At 35.8% G+C, this 12163-nt stretch overlaps 1 protein-coding gene across 1 annotated transcript; it reads left to right on the forward strand.

Annotated features, from left to right (window-relative positions):
- Positions 1–1989: 1989 nt before the first annotated feature.
- LOC150101292 (general transcription factor II-I repeat domain-containing protein 2B-like) lies at positions 1990–2781 on the forward strand. Its single transcript, XM_090400750.1, has one exon. The coding sequence runs from the start codon at positions 1990–1992 to the stop codon at positions 2779–2781; it is 792 nt and encodes a 263-aa protein (XP_090256876.1).
- The last annotated feature ends 9382 nt before the right edge of the window (positions 2782–12163 follow it).

Here is a 12163-nt window from a genome sequence, read left to right on the forward strand (position 1 = left end):
AAGCTGCTGAATACAAAGAGAAAAGTAAGTCTGATTCTGATTCATGCACTCGAAATCAAAGTATCATAAAGATTGAATTAGAGAGACTTCTTTCTACATAGATCGAAGATTGTAACCAAAAACGGATCCTGCTAAGAACTGACTTTAGTCTTTATTAAATCAAAAGCATTAAGTCCATTTGCAACCTTGAAAGAAAGGGCTATTAATAATGGAAAAGAAGAATTCCATGTTAGTGCTGGGTGGTTTGAGAAATAGCCTACATAATGTTCTAATCACAGGCGAAGCTGCAAGTGCCGATAAAGAGGTGGCCAAATTATCCAGAGATTTGAAGAAAATTGTATAAGAAGAGGGCTATTGTGACCAACAAATATCTAATGTCGATTAAACTGGCCTTCTTTTTGGAAGCCAATGCCTTCCAAGACTTTTCTGGACAGAGAAATCAGAGAAATCTTAGCCTGGCTATAAAGTCGCAAAGTCGAATGAAATTACTGCTAGCAATATGCGATCCATTTGGAAGCACATTCTTCCACATTGTTCAAATGATTTTAGAGGCTTTTCAAACGAATCTAAGTTAATTATATCTCATTCTGAGAAACTGAGTGATTCCGACCTGCTAAATTTAGATGCACAGCGGGAAGATGCCGAAGAATATGAAGAAAATTTAATCATTGGCAAGCCCAAAGAGATTTCACGGAAACAAATTTAAAATATTTTCGTGCAACCGAAACTTTTAAGCAGCAATGCTTAGAGACTGGCCCTTGGTGAAGAGAGAAGCAGGAAAATTTGCAGAAGAGGCAGTTGTTTGGAAAAAAAAAAGAAACAGAATGCCAGACAGAATAATAGATTTATATTTTGAATATGTTTTATAGTCTTTCAGCTTCATAGTTTTCCTTTAACTAGGCCCTGAGATATACCCTAATTCTTTTATAAAAAAATCAAGGACATTTGAGGAACGAACTATACTTTTTTCCATAGGTTATTATACTCGATTGGTGCGTTTTCGATTTATCCACCTGTTTTAAAGAACGCAATAGGTGCACTAATCGTGGGATTGCTGTGTATATATATATATATATATATATTGTGATTTATTTGTTGAGATTTATTTTTATTATATTTTCGAATTATTGTCATTTATTATTTTGAATAATCATTTAGTTCTTTTTATTTTATTTTTATATAATGTATTTATATAACGTATTAAATAAAATATATTGTTTAGGGTGCTTTTCAACATGGCTGTGAAGAAAAAAACAATGAAAAACAACAGATGTGCATCGTGGCTTTTAAACTGAATCTTACGCGTTCATCTCGAACTCAGATGGCCTTCCAACCTGTCCTATTTGCCAAGAAAAACTGGCGCACAACAAAAAGTCAAATTTGGAGAGACACTTCACGATAAAACATGCCACATTTGCCAAAAAATATCCTGTCGGTGACACGAGAAAGAGAGCAGTTGAAGAACTTCAGAAAAATGTTGAAAAATAAGTTTTGTATTTAATTATTGGAGAGAGCCTGCTTCGTAGTGAGTCAGGAGATCGCTTAGAGAGGAAAACCATTCACAGATGGTGAATATATAAAATGTTGTTTTGTTAATGCATCTGAAGAACTTTTTCGGCATTTCAAAAACAAAGCAGAGATTTTAAATAAAATTAAAAGCATACCGTTATCTGAAAAAAAAAAAATAGCAGATAGGACAGTCACAATGTCCTCAAATGTGATCAACCAACAAGTCGAAGATGTTAAATTAGCTTCAGCTTATCAATTGCGGTAGATGAGTCTTGCAACATCAAGGACACAGCCCAAGTTTCCCTTTTTGTGCGGTGTGTATCATCTGAGGGTCCGAGAGAAGAAGAACTTCTGGGATTATTGCCACTCAAGGGCCAAACGCGTGGAGAGGACATAGCAAATGCCGTCCTTGAATGCATGAAAAAAAAACATATCCCACACAATAAAATTGTGTTAATTGCAACCGATGGTGCAAAACGTATGACGGGAGCGAAAAAGGGTTTTGTTTCAATTTTAAAAGGAAAAATTAATCATGTGATTACTTTCCATTGTATTCTCCACCAGGAAGCACTTTGTGCACAAACATTTACAGAAGAAATTGGTAAAATTGTGGAATTGGTATTTAAGATTACCAACACCATTGTAGCAAGGGGACTTAACCATCGACAAGTTAAAGAGTTGCTAAGTGAAATGGAGAGCGAGTATTCAGATCTTCTCCAGTACAACAGGGTTCGATGGCTTTCCAGAGGCGACTTGTTAAAGCATTTTGCATCTTGCATAAATAAAATCAAACTATTCCTCGACAACAAGGATGTTCAATATCCAGAATTAACAGAAGATCAGTGGTTGCTGAAATTGTACTTTATGGTGGACGTTACATCACAACTTAATCAGCTCAATCGAAAATTACAAGGCAAGGGAAATACTGCTTTTTCAATGCTAGAGGAAGTTATTTCGTTTGAAAAGAAATTGATTCTGTTCTCTGAAGATTTAGACAGGGGAAATTTAATTCATCTCCCAAACGTGTCTCAATATCGCCAAGAAAACAATGCCCTCATCAATAAAGATTATTTCAAAACAGTAGTTTTAAATATGAGACAATCCTTTCTTCAATGGTTTCAGGAATTCAGAAATAATAAAGCAACTCTAGCTTTTATTACAAATCCTCTCAATGCCAATATGAAAGAATTAAAATTTTCTCTGCTTGATATTGACATAGCTAATTTTGAAATACAATTGCTAGACTTGACAAGCAAAGACTTATGGAGCTAAAAATTTGTACGTCTTTGTACTGAAATAAAAGAACTGGAAAAAAAATTCAATCTGATTTCACAGCACAAGCAGACTGCTATAAAAGAACTACAGAAGGCAGACTCACTGATTTTCAATACTTGGAATAGTCTTCCGGACTCATATCATGAGTTGATGCATTTGGTGTTCTCAGTATCTTCGGGTCTACATATTTATGTGAGCAATCGTTTTCTAACATGGATTTCATTAAATGTAAATTGAGGAACCAAATTACTGATGCCAACTTGGAATCGTGCCTTAAATTAAAAACGACTAGTTACAAACCGGATATACAGAAAATTTCTAAGAAAATGCAAGCTCATTGCTCACACTGATTAAAACCAATGAGAGCAATTTTTTGTGTGCTTTTTGTCTTCATTTAATAAAAATATAATTAATATTATAACTTGTTATATATTGCTATAAATTTACTATAATATTGCTTTAAATTTTCCTTATTTGTAAAAATATATTTAATGCTCTCGAATAATTTTTAAATTATTGTGAGGGACTGGTTTGGCTCTTTCATCTCAAACGTTTGTAGACCCCTGGTCTAGAATGTCATTGCAGTCCACAGCATTAAGATTTCTCATTCTAAATGCCAGCCCAAACCATGATCAACATCCCAAGACTATGGGGATGAGGCATGCAGTTGTAATATAGTATTCCAACAAGCTTAGTTTAACAATTTATGACTTTGCTTGGTATGATAATATACTTTAACTTTTTTTTATTTTATTTTTTATTTTATTTCATTTTTTTATTTATTATTTATTTGATATTGTTATTTAAAATATACCATTATCTTCCAAAATTGAGTTAGAGACCGATCAAGTGACTGTCATATTGAAAAGTGAGTCTGGTTTCTTAGTGAGTGGAAACAATTTTCTTGTCGTTTTCAATGAATTTTATTATTTCTCTTTCCTACTGAATTATTTTTGATGAATAACTTATATAAATTTCCCCTTCATCATGAATAATAAATGAAAGCACAAAAATTACACTTTTTTTGTAAATTTATTTGCTAAAAAATATCGTGAAAATTAAACAGAAATTGCTGAACATCTTGGGAAGGAAGAAGTTGAGATTTTGAATTATTGTCAATAAATTTGATCGAAGGATGCTATGAGTCCAACGTTGTGGGCAAGCATTTAAACACCAGGTCTTTTTTCAAGAAGAATGAGTAATTAGAACGGGTTTCCATTTCTCTCAAAACTTTTGGAAATTTCAGCGGTTAAATCAGCAGGTACTGTACTTCCTTGTGTGAATGAGGTTTTGGTTGAGAACATCAACGAATTCTTCAACTCTATATGAATTATATATATGCTTATATATATACATGCTTATAATTATATATATACATGCTTCGATAACCCCGAGAGCTATGCCAGCTAGTGCAACTACCAGAAGGACCACCCAAGGTGGACAGGTCTTCGTGGGGTAGCAGCAAGACTAAGAGAGATACCTAGGAGAGAGAAACTCCGATACAAATCCTGGTAGTGGGCAGCAGCAACTACCAGTACTGGCCTGAGGCTGAAGACAATTCATGTTAGAAAGGCTCATAACCAGAAACTTAGAAGCTAGACCAATTTATAAGACTAAGGGTTGTAATACTGCTGGTTCCCCTTGAAAGCAAGGGGAAACTACCATATTAATATCCCTATAAAAAGCAGGCATGGAAACTAGAAACAATCAAAATAAGATCGGCGATGGAGCCTCCATGAGAGGAGTCATGCCCAGCAAGGGAAGAAATCAGGCTTCTCGGGTTGTAAACCAGCGAAACCCTGATACAGACAGAAAGAAGCAGAAAAATTATAAAAACATAGGAACATGGAATGTGAAAACCCTATTGGAAATAGGAAAACTTGAAAACATTAAAAAGGAAATGAAGAGGCTTAATGTAGACATACTGGGAATATTTGAAACAAGATTGCAAGATCAAGGTGATTTCTGCAGCGACGACTACAGGATACTATTCTCATGAAAAGAGAGCGGAAAAGCAGTGGTAGCAATATACTCAAGAAGCACTTAGGCAAAAAAAGTAACCACAACAATCAAACACAGTGACAGAAGCATGGCAATTAGCATCCAATCTGAACCAATAAACCTGAACATTATAATGGTCTATATGCCTACAACTGGACACAAAGATGAAGAAATAGCTAAAATATATGAGCAAATTGAAGATATATGGAATACATTCAACAAAGAGATAACACAATAATAATGGGAGATTGGAAGGCAATCGTAGGAGAAGGAAAGGAGGATAATACTGTAGGAAAATTTGGCTTAGGACAGAGAAACGACAGAGGACAACATCTAGTAGATTTCTCCAAACAGAAGGAATTAATAATCACAAACACAATATTCCAAACACACAAAAGAAGAAGATGCACCTGCAGTAGTGTAGCTATAGCTTTTGCCGCCCCTCTCAATACACACAACAAAAACTACAAAGAGTCAAAACGACGTATAGGGAAATAAATTAAAACACTATGTTTATTTTTGAAGTAAAACTTTAATTTCAACATTCTAAAATGTTATTTTTCTTGCTTTTCTGTTAGCAAAATCGTCGATGACATTGTCAAAGTCTATGTCATAGTAATATAGGTAATTCTTAATCAATTTTATTTAGAAAAACTCCTCTCACAACTAGCAACACTTACCCAATTGTGATGAAAATTCGTAGTAGTATTACAATATTTGGAAATGTGTTCACCAAATTTTAGAATTAACTGCAAAAGTTCAAAAAGTTTCAAAGTACCTCCCGGGACTGACCGTCCCCTCCGTCCCTCCCTAGCTAAGCCGCTGCACAACTGGAAGGCGCCCGGAGACAAAAATATATATCAAAGATTTAAAAACCAAGTCAAATTTAGTAAAGCCTTTCCAGAAACAGATGTGGATAGTGACCACAGAATTGTATTAATGAAAACACAATTGAAATAATAAAAAAACAACCAAAACAACAACAACAACAACAACAACACACACACAAAGATCAACATATTGGAACTAAAAAATTAAAACATCAAAGAACAAGTTCAGGAAACCACCAAAAAACTAACACAAGAAAATGCAAAGGAAAATACGAACAATAAATAAGTGGAATCAAATAAAAGATAATATCCTAAAAGCTAGTAACAAAATACTAGGAAAAGAAAAGCAAAATATAAGAAAACCATGGATAACTGAAGAAATATTAGATTTAATGGATGAAAGAAGGCTATACAAGAATACATAAAAAGTAGAACACAAAGAAAAATACAAGAAATTAAAAACCTGATAACAAAAAAAAAATGTAAGCAAGCAAACGAAGAATACTCCCATGAAGAAAGAAAACAGAACTGTTTAATAAAGGAAATCTAGAAACAGCTTATAACCAAATAATAAAAATCAGCAACAAACTTAAAATGGCCACACATAGTAATGACTTAATAGATGAGAATGGTAAACTAATTACTTATTCTAAAGAAATATTACAAGAATGGAAAAAATATCTTGAACACCTGTATCAAGGAGAAGAACAGGAAGAAAATGACACAGAAGTTGAAGACAATAGTGGACCATCAATAATAAAAGAAGAGTTTAAAAAAGCACTTCAAGACTTAAGCCAGAAGAAAAGCCCAGGAATCAATAACATCCCAAGTGAAGCCCTTCAAAATCTGGATGAGGAAACAAACAAATGGCATATTTGAACTAATAGCTAAAATATATGAAAATGGAGATCTCCCAGAAGACTTCACAAAATCCCTGATAATTCTAATCCCCAAGAAAGCAAACGCTCTCCAATGTAACTAACACAGAACAATAGCCCTAATTACACATTAGCAAAATCCTATTAAAAATAATACAAAATCGAATATATAAAAGAATAGATTCAGAACTAGAGGAAGACTAATATGGATTCGGGAAAGGAAAGGGAACAAGAGAAGCAATACTAAGCCTGAGGACTATAATCGAAAAAAGAATGGAGCTGGACCAAAAAACATATATATGCTTCATGGATTTAGAAAAAGCATTTGACAAAGTTAATTGGATGATGATGTGGAATATTATGAAGAAAAGTCACATTGACCATAATGACAGAAGAGTGATCAAACATATATATATGTAAGACAAATGGGATAAGAACACATAAGGAAGAAACCGTACATATTAGATGTGGAGTGTGCATATATTACCCTTGCTCTTCAACATATATATATTGAAAATGCCATCAGAGAAGTTAAAGAAAAGACAATCAGCGGCATAAAGATTGGTGGAGAGGAGATTATTTTGCCTCAGATTTGCCGATGATATTGCATTCAAAACAAACAGCAGAAAAAGAATAAAAAAGTTAATCAAAACAACAAATGAAATATTTCACAAATACTACATGAAAATAAATGTTGAAGAAAACAAAATCCTACTGGCAAGCAAGAAACCAAAGTTCATGAAAAATAAATTAATTAAATAGGAAAGAGATAAAACAAGTAAAGAATTACAAATACCTAGGGAATACAATAAATGAGGTAGGAAGATCAAAAGAAGACATAAAGATAAGAATAGGCATAGTAAAAAACAAATTCAATAAAATGGAAAAGGTATTAAAAGGAAACTTAAGTCTACAACTAAGGAAAAACTTATACATGGAGTATAGCACTTTATGGCAGCGAAACATGAAAAATGGGAACAGGAGATATTAGAAACTGGAGGCATTTGAAATGTTGTGTTGGAGACGAATGCAAAAGATAAAATGGACAGACAAAAAATCTGATGAAGTGCTTAAGGAAGTAAATGAACCCAGAACACTTATAAAGACATTAATAACAAGAAGAGGCAGATGGATTGGACATATCTTACGACATGAAAGTCTGACGAAAAGAATAACGGAAGGCAAAATCAAAGGAAAATTAAAAAGAGGAAGACCAAGGTAAAGATACTTTGATCAAATAAAACAAAGCACAAAAGCACTGGACTTATTTATTTATTTATTTATTCGTATGGCATGAATATCAAAACATGCAGTACAATACACTGTCACTTTAATAACATATAAAATTAAAAGTCAAAAACCAATAAAATTAAAAGGTTACATCCATATTGGTTAGATAGTTCATAGCTTCGGGTGTAGCACTTAAAAAGTCCAATTTGTCTCCTGAATATGCTCTGAGATAACACTGAGTCACAATATGGTTCACAGTTTGTCTCTGAGCTCCACAATCACAATGCGGAGATGGTCATTTATCCCATTTAAAAAGCATGTCCGCATATACACCATGACCAGTTCGTTTTCTATTAAGTTGAGTCCAGGATTTTCGTGGGAGGTGTGAGCAAGCATCAAAACTTTCTTGTAATTCATTGAGAAAAGATTTTGTGATGTAATCTCTATGGCTCTCCCACTGTTCTTGCCACTTTTGCTTCAAGTCAAAGTTAGAATGCAGTAGTAGTTGGGCTAATTGTAGTGGTGGATGTCTTGATCCCAGTCGTCGTACACTTAAGTCTGGGAGATTTAAATATATTGGTAGGGCTGTGTTCTCCAAGGTTTTCTTATACTCCTGTAAGAGAGCCTTAGTCCTGCGCAGATTCGGTGGAACAATGTTACTAAGAGCTGGAAGCCAGTGTGTGGGCGTTGATTTAATTGTGCCAGAAATCAGTCTCATTGTATTATTTAGTTGACTATCAACAAGTTTAACATGTGTACTATTTAGCCACACTGGTGAGTAATATTCGGCAACAGAGAAAACTAGACCAAGAGCAGTAATCCGCAGATTATCGGCTGTTGCTCCCCATGTCGTGCCTATTAGTTTTTGTATTATGTTGTTACGGGTTCTTAACTTAGCAGAAACGTTTGTTAGGTGTTGCTTGTAAGAGAGCGTGCGGTCCAGGATAACGCCCAAGTACTTTGGAAACTTATTGTGTTGTAGTAAACATCCTTCAAAGAAGATATGTAAAGTGACATCTGAGATGTGATTATTAAGGTAAAAGCTTGATACTTCTGTTTTGTCTGGATTGAGCTGGAGCCTCCATTCCAGCACTGGACTAAAAACATACTATGAAATAAAGAGAAAAGCAAACGGAAGAGAAAAATGGAAGGAAATGCTGCTGAGCTACCAGTCATAAAACTGATGCAACAGAAGAAGAAGATAAAAATATAAAATTAGACCGATACTTTGGGCAAGTAATTTTTTTTTTTTTGTGATTATTTCAGTTCAGTTGTATTTCTGAAGCTCTGTTTGTGGTGTTTGCATTGTTACAGAAGCATTTCGGAACTCAGTACTTCAACCAAGTACCGAGTGACACCACTCACAGTGACACCACTTTCAGTTGATTCGAACAGCTGCATCAGGAAAAAATTTCCAGAACTCAGTTGTTGCAACCGTGGCATCCTATCATTGTGACACGCAGAGTCGCCATCATAGGACAGTTAGATTTACTGTTAAGGTTTGTCTAAGAAAGATTGCAACACCGTATATTTCCAAAAATTCTTGTATAAGCCATTGGTGTGATGTATGTACAGGGCTTCGAAAAAGCTAAACGGTCATTATAGCGTGAGGAACAAGCAGCCATAGTGCCCACCTTAATAAAATGTAGGACATCCTTTCGCTGCGATGATTGCAGCAATCCTACTGGGCATATACTTTCCACCATTCTTCCTGTAGACATGTAATTAATTTCTGGGCCGTTTCGGGGCGGATGTCCCTTCATCTAACCCGACGTTTCAGTTCATCCCAGAGAGCCCTGATTTCAATAGGATTGAAATCACGACTCTGTGGAGGCTAGTCACGTGTGGTTACGTTCATGTCTACAAACCATGCAGTTACAGCAGCAGCAGCCTTATGACATGGTGCATTGTCTTGCTGAAAGAGACAATCGTCAGTTCTTTAGAAACGCCACAAAGTAGGAAACATTGCATTGTGGAGAATGTTCAGATACCTCTCGAAGTTCAATATACGTGGCACCCTAAACAGAGGTCCGAGGACGAACCATACTATCAGACCTCCAATTTCATAGTTAGGGTTTCACACTCTGGTAAAAAGACGATGGATGTATACGCTGCATCTATCGTTCTTCTCGGGAAAGAGTGTAGCGTGATTCGACTCTCCATAACACAGCTTTTCAATCTTTCACATTCCACGCTACACACTCTGCACCACTGATGACGACGGCTCATGTTGGTCCAGGTTATGTGGGGGATTATATATTGCAGTCTTACCTTGGAAACCCATGTAGTGAGCCTCGGGTCCGAATGTTTTTGTGTCGTTTGTGTTCTCGTCGATGTCCGGAATTCCGCTTCCAATGTGTCGGCCAACGAATGGTGGTTTTTACTTATTATCCTTCATAGCACTCTACGTTCACGTTCGGTGAGTGTGGTGGGTCATGCATTCCGGGTAGCTCTTGTAGTTAACTCGCTGCACTTCCATCGCAGTATGATATCATTGACTGTTGACTCCGCCAGCAGAAATATTTACCAAGAGAATATGCAGGTTACATACCTCGGGACACGTAATTTGTCCGAGGTATGTAGCTTGATATATTTTAGTCGCCCGTGAGCCGTTGCATGATAAAGTACAATAGAATCATCGAAATGTTAAAAAAAATAATAATAATTTAAACAAAAAAGTTGTGGCCACTGGTTTTTGTAAGGGACTGAACATCAAAACTGCCATTTAACCATGATACCAGGCAAGTTTCTTGTACTTCGCAATGAAAAGAAATTTATTACTGCTACATTTTTGTTACTCTTCTTTATCATATGCTACCCCATCCCTAGTTGCTGTTTATTCCATCATGTCAATTTCGCTGGCACTATTACTTGTATAATTACGTTGTATTTAATGTTAACCCCCGCTGAAGAGGGGATAAGTAAATTAGATATTATTTGGACTGCAACACTCTTCAGGAGAGATAACAGGTGACTCTGAGAAGTTGATTTTGTGCTTCATTCTGAAATGTAAAACCTGTATTATTTGGAGTCACGGCCCTTTTCAAAGTAAATAAATGCATCGCATATACGGCCAGGGAAGAAATAAAATGTTGCAGATTGAACATAGTTTATCTTGATTTATACGAAGACCGTTTCATAGAAACTTCGGTGTCGTTTGCTTCATTCTCTCCTTTCCTCATCAGCAAAAAAGTCCATTCAGCATGATTACATTTCTTAGAACTTGTTTCATTTTGTAACTGTCACTGTAAAAAACAGAACATCGATCCGTTCTAAGAATTTGATTTTCTGTCAGCCTTTCCTGTACCTTTTTAATTTTCACTGCATATAATCGTTAATATATATTAACCTACATTTTATTCAATCAAGCATCTTGAATACATTGTGTGTGTGTGTGTGTGTGTGTGTGTGTGTGTGTGTGTGTGTGTGTGTGTGTGTGTGTGTGTGTGTGTGTGTGTGTGTGTGTGTGTGTGTGTGTGTGTGTGTGTGTGTGTGTGTGTGTGTGTGTGTGTGTGTGTGTGTGTGTGTGTAAAGCATGAAGTGAAACTTCAGTGGAATACCTATGAAGGAGTCATAAAATAGCCATATCGTTACATCGGATAGTGCAACGTAATAACTCCCACCCCCCATTTAAAAAAAAAAAAACGCCTAGTTCAGTTTTAAAATGGCCAAGAAATATGTTAAATGAAGTTTAAATCGACGGGTTTGCTTCGTCAATCGAAGTCCAACTTAATATCGCTATTTTCCCAGGTTCTTAACAGAGTGTAGAATGCATTTTGAGCCAGTCCATTTCTGTCGGAGACATTAGTGACGAATAGACACTCTAAAGCACATAATATAGGCAGCCCCTCGGCCAGCAGGCCGGATACGGCCCTCTACTTCTTTTGATGCGGTCCTAATCTATTTCAGCGAAGTTTGTCTGATTCATGGTGGGAGAAAACATGGTGTGTTCTACTAACTCACATTAAGCTGACGTCATATGACTTGCGCAAAACACGCTATGTTTTCTCTAACCAAGGTCTCTTTCTCACTTTGACTAGCGGCGTGTGTGAACGTGTTACAACATGTCAGTTCGGTACTTGCGTTGGTGTTGCGCTTTGTTCAGTACCTGCATTGATGTTATGTTCTGTTCGGTGCCTGCGTTGATGTGTTCTGTTCAGTGCCTGCGGTGTAAAAGACAGTTTTGTTTGCCAGTTCTGAATATTGCTTATAAATTTGGGACAATATCAGGGGTTATTGCAAAAAAAAAAAGAAAAGTAGTTGCAGTGAATCGTCAATTTCAAGACAACTGGACGGAGGATTATTATTTTAATCTGAATAAAGATTTGCCTGTATGTTTGCTGTGCAACGAATCCGTATCCGTCAACAAAGAATACAACTTGAAGAGACACTTTACTTCGAGACATGTGGATCATCCAAAAATTGATGGACAACTACGAA

Source organism: Typopeltis vanoorti, chromosome 11, assembly GCF_054136105.1.
Source record: "Typopeltis vanoorti isolate ZY-2024b chromosome 11, IOZ_Tvanoo_1.0, whole genome shotgun sequence".
NCBI lineage: Eukaryota > Metazoa > Arthropoda > Arachnida > Uropygi > Thelyphonidae > Typopeltis > Typopeltis vanoorti.